The 15630-nt window shown below is 47.5% G+C and overlaps 1 protein-coding gene across 3 annotated transcripts in view; it reads right to left on the bottom strand.

Moving 5' to 3' along the window:
* The window catches only part of PRMT7 (protein arginine methyltransferase 7), a 51061-nt gene that overhangs the window by 11051 nt on the left and 24380 nt on the right, over positions 1-15630 (bottom strand). For all 3 annotated transcript variants that reach the window (XM_082436050.1, XM_082436051.1, XM_082436052.1), the window contains exons 5-11: positions 15510-15618; positions 9967-10079; positions 5807-6048; positions 5429-5609; positions 1939-2066; positions 1391-1526; positions 302-385 (exon numbers count right to left, since the gene is read on the bottom strand). In XM_082436050.1, coding sequence (XP_082292176.1) covers positions 302-385; positions 1391-1526; positions 1939-2066; positions 5429-5609; positions 5807-6048; positions 9967-10079; positions 15510-15618 — 993 coding nt within the window. The remainder of the gene's footprint in view (positions 1-301; positions 386-1390; positions 1527-1938; positions 2067-5428; positions 5610-5806; positions 6049-9966; positions 10080-15509; positions 15619-15630) is intronic.

Below are 15630 nucleotides of genomic sequence, written 5' to 3'. Positions count from 1 at the left end.
CAACATCTAACTAACTCTACCTGTGCTCATTATCCCCCTGGGACAGTACAACATTCTGCGCTGAGCCTAGCGAGGTGGCAGACTCAGACCCGGAAGCTGTGGCGATGGGGCAACAGCTATAGCCTGACTCCTGCCCGCACACGAGGCAACAACCCCTCAGCCACCAACGCAAGCACGCCCGCCACATATGTGGCAGCTGCACTTGAAAGAGCTTTAGTCACAAAACCGTGTACCCAGACCACATGACACCCGAACTCAAGAGCGGCCGTCAGGAACTTGGTAGAAGGCACATGTCCAGTACCTGCTCTGCCCCAAGGTGATGGGCCAGCATGGAGAGCAGACTGCCATCACTGACGCACAGGCAGACACCGTCCGGCTTAAGCACCTGCAGAAAAGAACAACCTCAGCACAGATTTTCTTACAACGTCAAGAAATTCCTGTTGACAAACTGACAGGAACATTTCCCATCTGACCCCCTAACTCACTCTGTGATTATTCAATCTTGATCTCCTCCTCACTCCATCCCCTACACGGCCCGGCTGGATCTTCCTATGCCCTAACACCAGTCATACCTGCCTCCCAGGCCCAGGTGGTAACCAGCCCCCCCTCCAACACACCCACCTCCCTCCCCTCTCCCCACCATCAGGAAAGACTGTCCTCAAGCCGTCCTAGAAGGCCCAGCTGAAGGGCTGCCCTGTTTATCAGAGGCAACCTCCCAATCCATGACCACAGGCCTCTTCCCTACCTGGTCACAGCACAGAAAGCCGTGGGCATGTCAAATGACTCCCCAAAGCAGGAATGCCTTTATGGGTCAACAGACCCCTCTGAGAGAAACTTAGGATGGTTGGGACCCTCCCTCCCCCAAAAAATGCATGCATGTGCACACATGCACACATATTTTTCTGCATATGACTCCAAGGGGTCCAGAGACTGCCGTCCAAACCTTGTGTGTGGTCCCCAGGCTGAGAGACACCTTCCACAGGCAGCAGGGAGCAAAGTCTTTCAGGAGAGTTACATGACAATATTTACATTCTAGAAAATTTTAGAAAGGAAGCAGCAGATGAGAGGAATAGTGGGATGGCTGAATCCACAAGGATCACCCAAAGGAATTGCTGGTGACCATAAAGGCAAAGTGTCCAGAGGGACAAAGGCAGGGGCCAGGGAGAGGCTCCCATAGAAGAGCAGAGAACAAGCCCTCAGGTAGTCCAGAAACAAGCTCCCTGGCCTCTGACTGAATGCCCGCCCAGAAGGAGCCGGCTGAAGCCACTCATGGACAGAGAAGGGAGCACAGAAAACAAAACCAGCTAATCATAAGTGAGCAATGAGCTCGGTCGGGTCCATGGGACAAACCCCTCCTGGCCTACAACCACCTAAGGGGCTGGACACTTACCGTCTTCAGGGCCTGGACGTACTGATCAGTTCTGTTCTGATCATTGATCTCTCCAAACCGAGGCCGGTTCCAGAGCAGGTGAGCCTGGCAGTCACACACAGGGCGTGCTGGGTGGGCTCTCCCATCCTTTTCGGGGCTGGGCCAGGAAATGAACAGACACAGGGTGATGACCTGCTAGGCACCAGCGAGCATGAAGGCACAGCACAGGGACCTGCCCCAGGGAAATCGAGATGGAGAGGGGACACACCCATGGTCCTCTAGGGGGCATGAGTCTAGGCACTGGCTGTGGAGTGGGCGTCAGACGTCAGAGAGCCCTCCAATTCAAGGCTTTTCATATATATCTACTCCAAATGCGGGTCCTGCCACTAAGGGAGCCTCTTCTGAGTACACACAAACAGGCACTGAAATACCCAGTCACAAACTTCCGCTCTTATTCTGTTCAGATACGAATGTGCCCACTCAAACCTCTACAGGGTCCGTACAGGGAATTTATATAAAGGCACAGTGTCACAAGCCCAGTGCCCCACCCAGTGAGGCTCGGGGCACACCTGGTCCTCTGGAGGCTGTACCACACACAGTAGTCGTCGTGGTGGGCTACCAGGCAGAGGGCTGAGCCCTGGACAACTGGCTCCTCTTCTGGCAGGAAGTACACACACTGCATCCAGTGGTCGCGCCACTGAAACAGGAAGAAAATCAGCTATCACCAAGCTGCAACAAGAGCAATGCATCTAATCCGGGGGCCAAAACCCAAGTCAAAAATCAATTTGCAGGGAAACCACTGTGTGGACTATAGATAGCTACTATGGCCAAAGAGATAAAGAAGAAAATCCTCAAGTCAGAGAGGCTAAAGGTTCAAAATCTTGCTGGAACACTGCTGGCTTCAGAAAGATAGAACGTGGCCTAGGACAGTGGTCTTCAAGGTGGGCTCAGGGGAGGGGACTCCAGCCTCTGCCGTGTGCCGTGTGTCGTGTGTGTGTGTGTGTGTGTGTGTGTGTGTGTGTCTTCTCATATCTAGAAAAACACTAAATTCATTAACAGAGACGTTCGTGACTAGCAGTAACCTTCTCGTGACTAGCAGGAACCTTCTGCCAAAATGTATACTTGATTGCAAGTATCTCCCCTCCACTAAAATCATATCTATACTGACCTCCTGCCCCCACCCACACCTCTTCAGAGTAGCTCCTCAGAGCTGAGAGGCTGTCTCCCAGGCTACAGTCCTCATCTGGCTTCAAATAAAGTTAAGTCACAACTCTCACACTGTGGTTTTTTTTTTTTTTTCAGTCAACACATTCTATCCTAACTGATCTTGAACTTAACTTAAAGACAGGTGAATGACATTCCCATCTATCTAAGATGTCTATTTGAATGTAAAAGCTAGAAAATTAAAATCTAACCAGATACATTCTGGAAAAACTAAACATTAACAAGGAGGAAAAAAAAGATTCTCTAAAACCTGTTATTCATTCTTTACTATGCCTCCCTGACCCCTCCTGGGCTCCCACAGTGCCTCCCTGTCACCATGTCCCTCCCACACACCAGCCTCCCAGGTCTTAATGCTAAAGAGCTGAGATAGCCAGAACCCACTGTCTGAGGCTGATCAAAAGCAGTTTAGTGAAGTCATGAGGGAGATTCATTAGCAGCTCTTCAAATTCGAAACAGTCCAAAAGTCACCACTGGTAGAGGAAGGACACAAGCCCCACAGTCAGGACACCTGGGGACAAGCGCCCACCAAGGCTGCCTACACCTGAGGCCCTGCTCCCCTCATTGGGGCCGGCTTTGTGTGGTTACCCAGCATGTCTTATATGAGTATTCAAGGAGAAAATACACATAGAAGCACTTTGAAGATATACAAATGAGAAGTATTAACATTTTAATGAAATTCTTATGCTAATTTTGCAATCACCACACTCCTAGAGTGGAGCCGGGGCAGCTCAAGGGCCCAGGAGGACTGACCGAAATCCCACAGCAGTCATGACCCTTTGGCCTAAGCAGTAACTCAGGGAGCAGGATGAGATGCTAAGGCCTTCCCTGAAGTCACCATGTGTACACCCAGAACCAGCAGCTGAGCAGTCAAAACAAAGCCAGTGCCCAGCAAGTGGTAACAGGAAGTCAGAACACACAGAGGACAGTGCCCAAGGCCTCCCAGGTGGAGGCAACGTTTGATTCCTTGGTCCTGAAGCTCCTTTCCCACTTTTCTTGTGTTTGTGTACAGAGGGGTAGATAATACATGCACATGAGAGAAAACTCAAAAGATATAAAAGGGTCATGGAGTGAAAAATAAGTTTCCTTTCCACCCCTAACCTCCAGCTCCCTTCCCAGAAGCAACCATTTTCACCAATTTCTGTGAATTCTTCCCATGATACCCTTACATACATGCACCACGCATAAAAGCTCATAAACACATATATTCTTATTTTTAATAACACCAACGTTGGCATAGCACACACTGTTCTGCGCCTCTTGTTGCTTCACTTGATCTATCCTTGAGATTGTTCCACATCAGTGCAGAGAGAGCCACCTCACCCTCTGAGTGGATGCAGGAAAATGGACTTAGCCAGTCCCTGCTGGTGGCCTCTAGGTTGTTCCAGTCTTTTCTATTTAATCAGGGCTGCAGTGAGTATCCTGGCACACACGTCATTCTACACGTATGCAGCTCCGTCCAGAGCCTAAATGCCTAGAAGGGGCATCACTTCCCATCCTGACAGACCGTGGGCCTTGCTGCACTCCACAACGCTCTGGTGAGCACACTCCTGAGCCGCCCCACGGCTCCACCAACACTGTGCAGACTCTGAACTTTATCCACTAATATGTGAGAAACAGTATTTCACTGCAGTTTAAAGCTGCATGGTTCTTGGACTTCCCTGGTGGCGCAGTGGTTAAGAATCCACCTGCCAATGCAGGGGACACGGGTTCGAGCCCTGGTCTGGGAAGATCCCACGTGCCGTGGAGCAACTAAGCCCGTGTGCCACAGGTACTGAGCCCGCGCTCTAGAGCCTGCGAGCCACAACTACTGAAGCCCGCGCGCCAAGAGCCTGTGCTCTGCAACAAGAGAAGCCACGGCAGTGAGAAGCCAGCGCACTGCAATAAAGAGTAGCCCCTGCTCGCCTCAACTAGAGAAAGCCCATGCGCAGCAACAAAGACCCAACACAGCCGAAAAATAAATAAATAAAATTAATTTTAAAAAATATTTTTAAAGAAAAAGGCATATAATATGTATTTCCTTTTCTGTAGTTCACATCCTCCCCACTTTCCATGGAGCTGAAGAAGGTAGATTTTTTTTTTTTTTTTTAAGAAGGTAGATTTTGAGGCCACAGAAAATGCGGCTGTAGACAGGCTGTAGCTCTCTATCACAAGCTAATCTGAGGACCCCTGGATTACTCGGTGGGCAGGTCTAAGAGTGGCTGTACCAGGACGAGGGGAGAGCCAGCACACCAAAGCTGCCCTATGGCTCACTGTGAACGCTGGTGCTGACCATGAACTTGGCCTGAGAAGTCTATCTTATATCTTACTACAGCTAGCCTTGCTTTTTTTTCTTTTAAACTCTTCTTTGACATTGATTCTGACATAGTCCCTTCTAACTCTAAATTCTATTTTTTTTTTTTTAATAAATGTATTTATTTTATTTTATTTATTTTTGGCTGCGTTGGGTCTTCGTTGCTGCGTGCAGGTTTTTCTCTAGTTGAGGAAAGCTGGGGCTACTCTTCATTGTGGTGCGCAGGCTTCTCATTGCGGTGGCTTCTCTTGTTGCAGAGCACAGGCTCTAGGCGCTTGGGCTTCAGTAGTTGTGGCTCGCGGGCTCTGGAGCGCAGGCTCAGTAGTTGTGGTGCACGGGCTTAGTTGCCTCATGGCATGTGGGATCTTCCCGGACCAGGTCTCGAACCCATGTCCCCTGAACTGGCAGGCGGACTCCCAACCACTGCGCCACCAGGGAAGCCCTAAATTCTTAGGAATCTAAGATTCAACATGCTCCTTTCCCAGGACCAAAAGTGGACAAGTTTCCTGATTTCCACGAAAACGTGCTCAGCTCCTGCCTCTTACCTGGAGCTCCTCTGGATCCGAGTGTGCCCAGAAGGGGGCCATGGTGCACTTGATCTTCCCCTCAGGGTCCATTTCAATATCCCACCAGGAGAGAACCACCTGAGCTTGGCCAGATGCCAGAGGTTCAAACTGCCTGCTATGGGAGGCTGCTGAGCTACTGACTTGCTTGCTGAAGTCCACACTGTGGAAGAATATTCAGGAACTGAAGCATATTTTAAGCTCACACACTCCATCTTTAAGCATTTATGGTGACCTCACCAGCAATGAGACTTGTTTGCAATGGACTCCTGATGTCAAAATGAACTCAAAAAGAACTGCCAAAGACCGCAATTCACCAAGTGTCTCCAAACACCATGACCCTGGGTGGCTCCTTGGTACCTGAACATAGGCAGCACGTCGCTGAGGACAGTGAAGTCAGTGAGAGACACCTGGTTCAGCTGAATGTCGTAGACAGAGGGCGCGCCAGGACACCTCTCCAGTTCCAAGGGGGGGACGATGACTTGCTCTCCAAGGCTGGTCTGAACACGGATGGGAAACAGCTTGTTCCATGACCACATCCTCCTGGACTCCACCAGCTGCGCGTAGACGGTTGCTCTGTGAGGCACTGCCTCACAATTTTCCTAAGTTTATATTAAAAAAATAAAATAAAAGAACAAAAAAATAACCAGTTACGTTGACCCACAGTAATTCCCATTGAGCAAAAGAGATTTATTCCCTAATATTAGGCAGGTTTAGTAACATCTAATGCCTTATCACTATTAGGACAGTGAACTGTTTTCAGCCAATGCCCTTGGGAACAGAAGAAACCAGATTTCAGAAAGAATACACATTATGCTTAGGATGACTTATGTCAGGTAAGTTCCTAGCTACCTGACACTCTCGAATATTTCAAAAATAAACCTTAACTGTCATCATGCTGATTAACTCCCACACCAACTGTGAAGAAAGAGTCTAAGTCTTCCTGCTAAGCAGTAATCCTGGCACTGAGCTCCAAGCTTCCCTTCAGTGTAGCTCTCACCCAGACACCAGAACCTTCTTACTGCACAGCCCAATGGATAAGTGTCCATCCTCAACCGACCTGACCTCCTGGCCTCACCTGGCACTGCCGACCACTCTCCTCACTTGGCTTTGGCTGCAGTCCCTCATCCAATTTCCCTTCTGCCTCATTCATCCAACACGCTCTACACGCCAGGCACTAGGGGCCCAGCCATGAAGAGGACACTCACAGCTGCTACCACACAGAAAGCACAAGCACAGGGTTTCTCTACCTCAGCACTAGTGACCTTTTGGATCAGGTGATCCTTTACTGTGGGGGCTGCTCTGTGCATTGTGGGATGTTTGGTAACATCCCTGGCCTCTACCCACGAGATGACAGTAGCACCACCTCTCAGTTGTGACATCAAAACAGTCTCCAGACACAGCTCTGGATGAGAAGCACTGCTCTCCCACTCTGTCTCCTTCACAAAGCTGTGCTTCCCCTGCCCATCCCTCACAGAGAGGATTCCCCAGAGACCTGGTCTGGACCATCTTTTTCTCCCACCGTGTACTCTCCCGTTTGACCTCAAGCACTCCATCTTCATTTACCAAATACATGTACCAAATGCCTCCTAGTCCTCTCTACTTGGCTGACCCTCAGCTCAAAGTCTGTCTAAACCAAACAAGTCACCTTCACCTCTCCCCCACCTTCCCAGGCCTGATCCTCCTCCCAGTCAACAGGGAGCACCACCATCCAAGCCAGTCACCTACACCTCAAACCCTGGCATCATCCTCAATGCCTCCACATCTAAGTAACAGGAGTCCTTGACCACCTTCCTCCTCCCCGAGTCTACCTCTCTGGGTTCCATTTCTATGGCCCTGACTAAGGCCTACCTCAGCCCAGCACCTGGACAACTCCAGCCACCTTCTAACTAGTCTTCCTGCCTCTAGTGCTGCACCCCAGCTGCTCTCCACATGCCTGCCTGCGTAAATCTGACACTGATCCTCTGCTTAAAACCCTTCTGAGTGGGGCTTCCCTGGTGGCGCAGTGGTTGAGAATCTGCCTGCCAATGCAGAGGACACGGGTTCGAGCCCTGGTCTGGGAAGATCCCACATGCCGCGGAGCAACTGGGCCCGTGAGCCACAACTACTGAGTCTGAGCGTCTGGAGCCTGTGCTCCACAACAAGAGAGGCCGCGATAGTGAGAGGCCTGCGCACCACGATGAAGAGTGGCCCCCACTTGCCGCAACTGGAGAAAGCCCTTGCACAGAAACGAAGACCCAACGCAGCCAAAAATAAAAATAATAAATAAATAAAAAATAAAAAATGTTTAAAAAAACCAAAAACGTAAAAAATCTGGGAAAAAAAAAAAAGTTGTACACCTATTAAAAAAAAAAAAAAACAACACCCTTCTGAGCTACCACATTGCCTTCTGGAGCACAGGGGCCCTTCTTGGTCAGGCCCTGCCCAGCCCTTCAGCCTTCTCTCTTACCCTGCCTCCCATACACCCATAATCTGACTCATCTTCACATCTTTGTGCAGGCTGACCTCCTCTGCCGCGACTCCCCCCAGCTGCCAGGCCAAACCCTGCTCACTCTCGAGACTGACTCAGCTCATGCTTCATCTTCCCCGACCTCCCCGACTTCTCCCACCAGAGTGGGCAGGACCTCACCCCACCGACCACCATCAGCGTGGACCTCAAACTGTACTGTGACCACCTGCCCACCTACCTGCCTCCCCAGGAGCTCACCCTCGTATTCTTGGTACTCAGAAAAGGGCCCTGCAAAATGAAGGCAACAATAAATGTGTCTTCTGAGATCAATTCCTGGGTCACTGCAATACCACATGGACTGTCAGACACTCCAGCACCCCAGTTCCATGACCTCCAATGTGGCAGGAAAAGGGACACGGTAATGGAGACTGTGTGCCGCCATAGCTCCTTCAAGCTGAGACTCAGGCTGGGCAGACGGGGACAGGGATCAGAGTGGACAGTGCACACCCGGCTGCTACGGGCCAGCTGGGAGAGGAAGCTGAGGACGGCTGCCAGTGCGCCTTTAATTACTAGATGAACTAGAGAAAGACAAATTGGACAACATTAATTCTAAATATCCTTGTTCTCTATTTCAGGGATTCATCTAATTGATGGTTTTAATGTGGAGAAATAGAAATAATTTCTACCAAAGTTACTAGGAAGAATTTTGCATTTTGGAGACGACGAGACATCTCACGCAGGATGGGGAGCTGGAGGACGATCACCATCACATGCTGACCACATGAGTAATGTGGACGCTGGCCCCAAATGCCTTGGAAGGAGCCCCCTTCCTCACTCCAGGGGTACTAAGTACCCCTCAAAGAATCCCGGGCTAAGACAGTTACGGGCTCATGTGAACAGTGCCCACATGGCAGGTGCCAGCAGAAGCAGCAAACACTCACACCTCCCCAGCCGGCCTTTGCCTCTGAGTCTCCACCTCCCAGTTTATGTTCATAAAAAAGCAAGACCAACATCTCTGAGCTAACATTTTCAGCATATCTCTCCTTTCTCAAAATAACTGTCGGGGCTTCCCTGGTGGCACAGTGGTTAAGAATCTGCCTGCCAATGCAAGGGACACGGGTTCAAGCCCTGGCCTGGGAAGATTCCACATGCTGCTGAGCAGCTAAGCCCGTGCGCCACAACTACTGAGCCTGCGCTCAAGAGCCTGCAAGCCCCAACTACTGAGCCTGTGTGCCACAACTACTGAAGCCTGCGTGCCTAGAGCCCATGCTCCACAGCAAGAGAAGCCACCGCAATGAGAAGCCTGTGCACCGCAACGAAGAGTAGCCCCCACTCACCGCAACTAGAGAAAAGCCTGCACACTGCAACGAAGACCCAACAGAGCCAAAAATAAAAATAAACAAACAAATTTACTAAAGAAAAAAAAAAAACTGCCAAAGATTATCACCACCCAAACTCCTTCATCTGCAACAGCCTGGCATTCACGGTCTTCTATCCTCTACCCCATTCTCCACATAAGCTTACAAGCACCTTAGGCTGGTATTCCCACTGACCTACCAAACAGGTCCTCCACCTGGGACATCTCTCCTTTTCCTCAGTGCCTTTCCAAATTCCACCCTCTCCACACATGTCCTCATCTCCTTCCTGACCCTTGACCTTTTCCACCAGCCCTAAACCAAATGTCAGTGGTGCTTCTGCCTACCTCTCCATTTGGCCCATCAAGTCGTTACCACTGCTGACTAGTGTGGATGTAGAAGCAAGAAGAATGGCTTATACTTCTCCCTGGATGCTAGAACACCTTACACACACGTGACATTCAAAGAATGTTTGCTGAATTGAATTTGAAGACAGTTTCTAGTCTTCTGACTCTAACCTACTAAGACTTGGCATTCAAGAGGCACAGAAGTCATAATTGAGGACAATCAGAATCTCGTAGGAATCAAAGGGTGCCCTAAGGTGTACAGAGAGGTACTGAGGGCTCGGGCTACGTAGAGCGTACTGTGTCAATGAGAGCTGTGTGAGTCAACTGAGATCACAGCAATTTGCCCGAAGGAGGCCCTCAGTCCCCTACCTGCACGAGATGCCTGTGTGCGTGTTCATAGGAGGGCAGTGCTCCCTCCCCAATCAGTTCCGTGTCAAACAGCTCCGTGATCAGGATGTTGGCACGGCATGGCATGTCACCATCTGAGAAACAAAAGGAAACAGTCAGAAGCAAGCAACAGATTGGAACAAATACTTACAGCAAATATGTAAAAGATAAAAGGTTAATAGGTCACTAAAACTGAAAGCACATACATATGCTGAAGTATTTAGAAGTGTCATCATGTCTGCAACTGACTTTTCAACGGTTCAGCCAAAAAAAATAAAATAAAATCCACATTGACATAACATGTACACATCGAAATGCTCACGAGTGACTAAGTCTTGGTTAAGAGAACATGGGTGTTCAGCATACTACTCTATCAATTTTCCTGTGTGTTTAATATTGCAAGGGACTTGTAAAACTGATCAGAAAACTACAAACACCCAGGAAGAAAACCAGGCAAAAATACAAATAGACAGTTCAAAACAGAAAGCAAATCAATCAAATATATGAAGAAATTTTCATTCTTATTAGCAATTAGAGAGATACAAACAATTAAACTATTAACTATTAAATTAGTAAAAATTATTTGAAAAGCAAAAACTGAATGCTGGTACTTCACATATTTCTAGGCTGCAGAGAGGGGGAGAAAACTAAAGCAAGAGAGAGGCTGATTCCACTGATACCCAATGATACAACTGAGATCCAGGATTCAGAAACCCCAGTTCCTTACACTAAATCCCCCTTAATCAAGTTAGTTTCTTGCTACCAAACAATCCCCCAAATAACGGTTTTTTAAGGACAGTAGGATTATGGAAGGTCCTTCTGTTAACTCTATTTTTAAACCTCTATAATATAATGTAAAGTAATGTTACTTCTACAATTACAATTTTTAATGAGGCGAGATAACACTGACTTTGGAAGGGGTATTCATCATGGAGAATTAACTGTAAACACTCCTAATGGCTCATGAATTACAATCTGACAAAGCCCACTCATCTTCCCTACACAGAAGACAAGTATCACAGATGAAGCAAGAAAAGAGCAGCATTAAGAGGTTCAAAGAAGGATGCAGTAGAGAGAGCTTGAACCTTGAGTCATAGAGAGCTGGGCCTGGATCCCACTTTCTAGCCTTAAACCCTCAGTCCTGACCATAAGTCACCTCATCTGTAAAAGAGTGGTAGGTTACAAGATCTGCTTCACCTGGTGGTGTTTCAAATAACAAAGGTAAAACCTATCCAGTTCCTATGAAGTACACGTGTTCTCAATGGCAGCACAACGTGAAAGGAGGCTGAGAAGAAACTTCTGCCTCCTGGCACAGAGACCACCCTCCCGGGTCACTGCCCATCCTCTCTGATATCATGCCAAACTGCAAATGAAATACACTGTCCCATACTAAGCCAACCACCCCACTTGCACACACCTGCTTCTCTGTCCAACATTTCTTCTCAATGAACGGCACCACCAGTCACACAGTCCTGAAACCTGGGCATCACTGACCAGCTCCAGGAGAACCAGAACCCTGACTGGCCTGTTCACCGTTGCACCCCAGTGCCTCGAACAGCGCCGAGCACCCAGTAACAGTCAGCAAATGTTAGCTAAGTTCTTGATTCCTCCCTTTTGTCACCCTACATCTAATCAGTCACCAAGCCCTACCAATTCTACCTTCTGAATAACTTTTAAGCCAATTATGTAACTTAAAATGATTTATTGCCCAAATCTGCTTCAAAAATAAAGCTTTATGATCTAATGAATTTCAACAAATACTTTTTGAGAGCCTGTGAGTACTAATGTAGAAGGGTACAGAGGGTGCAGGGGGAGCCAGAGGAGGGGCAGTTACCCCAGGTGCCTCAGAAGTCTTCACCAAATGACTGGATGAATGAATAAATGCCACCCCAAGTCGGCTGCTACACGTCTCAGCGTGTAATCCATCTCTGGAGACTAGGCAACGAACTCAGACGCCATTTTTTAAAAGGGCTCAGAACAGAAGCTTGGAAATATGCATTTGGGAGCAAAAAGGAAGCTGCAAAGGAGAACCAAGACTGGGAGATGTCACTGAGGCCTGGGAAGGGAAAGTTTTCAGAAGGACTGAATGGCAGAAGTACCAAAGCTGCAGTGTTTGTAAAGCAGGGAAAAGACCATCAGCCCGGGCAGTGAGGAAGCCACTTGTCAAAATGAAGAAGTAGAAACAAAGTCCCATTTACAAGGGGTTAAGGACCAAGCAAAGCTAACAATCTACTCACTAAACAAATATGACTGAATTCTTTCATGTGCCAGGCCCTGTGCCAAGTTATGGAATGGAATAATTAATAAGACTACACAGTCCATGAGCTCAGGATGCTTCAGCTGTGTGGGGATACAGACATTAAATACATAATTACATAATTACTTCATTATTGCAGTCATAAGCACTACATAGAAAAATATTAAGAAACATGAGGGGCCTGGCGTGAACAACACACAGCCTGGAGGAGGCACAGGGCAGAGCACAGATGAGCGACACGGCAAAGGCTGCTCGGCAGGTGAGTCTCCGTGCTCTCAAGATCTCGGGCCAAAATGGAGTAACTGGGATCAGACTTATCCACCACCATAATCAACTAGAAAACCTGGCAAAATATATGAAACAAGTGGTTTTAGACGTTGAACAATGGGAAGCAAAGTGACCTCTACTACTGCCCTGGCTTCCAGCCAGCAGGCACTTTCCAGACCATGGTACTCGGTACACAGAGTGAGAGGCCAAGCAAAGTGTCTTGCTGAATAAGGAGACAGCAAAGCGTTCAAGGGAGTGGAGGAGGCTACACTTCAGGGAGAGAGCCGGACAGGAAGTTACACAGAAAAAGGGCTTCAGAAATCTGCAGAGGGTTCCCCTCATGTCTCTTGCTGACTATAGTCACACACACACAGGCTAAGCCTCTAGAAGGCCAGGCACAGGATGACCATGTAGCTATAAGGTGAACAACTGCCAGAGCTCAGAGGACTAAGAAACATTCTAGTTCTGATTAGCCACGCCCAGGCACTCAGCAGAGACCCCAGAAAGGTCACGCTGTACTAGTATGGCTACAGCAGGCTTAGAACAAGGGTTCTCAACAGGGGGAGCTTTGCCCCCACCCCCTACACACACCTGGCACATTTGGCAATGTCTGGAGACATTTTTTGTTGACACAAATGGTGTGGGGGAGGGAGGTGCTATGGACTTCTACCGGTTAGAGGCCAGTGGTAAACATCCCACAATGCACAGGACAACTCTCCCAGCAAAGAATTATCAGGCCCAAAATGTCAACAGTGCTGCAGTTGAGAAACCCTGTCTTAAAGCTATTCTAACCCTGCTCCAACAAAGCTTCAAAACAAGCCTTGAAAGGATCAAACTGATCTGCAAGAAACCCAACTGCATGCCAGACAAAGCTTTTAAGGGAAGAAAACAAAACTCAGCACTTAGCAATGCCAATCTCCCAATATACACAACATTCAAATAAAAATTACTAGACACACAAAGAAGGAAAACAGGACCCAAAACCAGGATAAATATTAGTCAATAGAACAAACCCAGAGAAGACAGAGAGAAGCAGTGGAAAAGAAGGATGTTAAAACAGCTAATATAAATATGTTAACTATTTAAAGGAACACATGAACATATAGAACAATGGGAGTTGTAAAAAAGAATCAAAGGGAACTTTCAGAGATGAAAAATACAGTATCAGAAATGAAAAGTTCACTAGATATGCTTGACAGCAGATCAAACACCACAAAAGAAAAGATCAGTGAACCCAAAGACCTATCCAAGAAACTACTCATGTCCATCAATAGGTGAAGGGATGAACGGATTATGGGATGTACACACATGGAGCGCTGCTCAGTAACAGAAGGAAATGAATGCTTTTTACATAAAACACTGTGGACAAAACTCAAAAGCACTGTGCTACAGAAAAGAAAGCAGGCACAAAAGAGTACACACTGTACAATTTCACTTATTCAAAATTCTAGAAAAGGCCAATCTAATCTATATTGAAGAAAGCAGATCAGTGGGTGCCTAGGGCCAGGGATATGGGGGGGAATGACTGCGAAGAGTCATGAGGAATCTCTGAGCGTGACGGAGTCATTCTCGTATCTTGATGGTGGAAGTGGTTACAAGTGTGTTTACATTTGTTAAAACTCAAACTATACACTTCAAATGGGTGTATCTACTTTACATGAATTATACCTCAATAATGTTGATTAAAAATGGGATGATCTGTGCACTCTTCTATATGTATGTTATGCTTTAAAAATAAATACAGGGGGGCTTCCCTGGTGGCGCAGTGGTTGAGAATCCACCTGCCAATGCAGGGGACGCGGGTTCGAGCCCTGGTTTGGGAAGATCCCACATGCCGCAGAGCAACTGGGCCCGTGAGCCACAACTACTGAGCCTGTGCTCCACAACAAGAGAGGCCGCGACAGTGAGAGGCCCGCGCACCGCGATGAAGAGTGGCCCCCACTCACCGCAATTAGAGAAAGCCCTCGCACAGAAACGAAGACCCAACACAGCCAAAAATAAATAAATAAATATATTAAAAAAAAAAAAAAAAAAGATACGTTTTTCAAATGGGAGAAAAATGTTGACTTTAGGTAGATGCTTCTTTTCTTTTTTCTTTTAAATAAATAAATTTATTTATTTATTTATTTATTTTTGGCTGCATTGGGTCTTCGTTGCTGCACACAGGCTTTCTCTAGTTGTGGCAAGCGGGGGCTACTCTTCGTTGTGGTGCACGAGCTTCTCATTGCAGTGGCTTCTCTTGTTGCAGAGCACGGGCTCTAGGTGCACAGGCTTCAGTAGTTGTGGCACACAGGCTCGGTAATTGTGGCTCACGGGCTCAGTAGTTGTGGTTCGTGGGGTCTAGAGCACAGGCTCAGTAGTTATGGCGCACGGGTTTAGTTGCTCCGTGGCATGTGGGATCTTCCTGGACCAGGGTTTGAACCTGTGTCCGCTGCATTGGCAGGCAGATTCTTAACCACTGTGCCACCAGGGAAGTCTCCCTAGAAGCTTCTTGTAAATCTTTCCACTGTGCTCTTCCGGTATCAGTGGCATGTGAAATGTTAGAAGCCTGATACAAATTCCTAAACTATAAAAAATATTCTGAAAACCTGGAGAGACCGAGCTACACAGGCAAATCTCTCACACTGGATACTGAGACAGGATATCAGAACTAAGCAAACCTCTTTCTACTATCAACTTAGTTTTACCTCTGTCTGATAAAACTCAAAACTCAGATAAATTGAACCACATAAGAATTCCAACTTGCTTAAGCAGAAGGTTTCATTTGTTTGCATCACCACTCTTATACTTGATTAGCTCTGGTTTACTCATTCCTGATTTGTTTCAACTAGTAGAGAAATAAACTAACAGAAAAGCAAAGTGCTGATCTTCAGATCAGCACATGGAGAGGCCCCAGTCTCTGTGATTACCTGGGTACATCTATTCCACAAACTGGAATAAACCTTTTCCTCTCTCCTACAAGAGCAAGTAAAGCTTTTGACACAGGATGTGTTGATCTTACCTGGCCCTATGGTCACCTCAGTGGAATGCTTGTTGATAATCTTAATCTTATCACTGAAGCCATTTTTCTCCACAATCTTCACAGCAGCATCAGCCATAGGTTTGAAAACCTAAAAATTAGA

This window comes from Balaenoptera physalus (genome assembly GCF_965194825.1).
Source record: "Balaenoptera physalus genome assembly, chromosome: 19".
NCBI lineage: Eukaryota > Metazoa > Chordata > Mammalia > Artiodactyla > Balaenopteridae > Balaenoptera > Balaenoptera physalus.
Note: the sequence above shows the minus strand (reverse complement) of the source record. Positions and strands in the feature narration are given on the sequence as shown.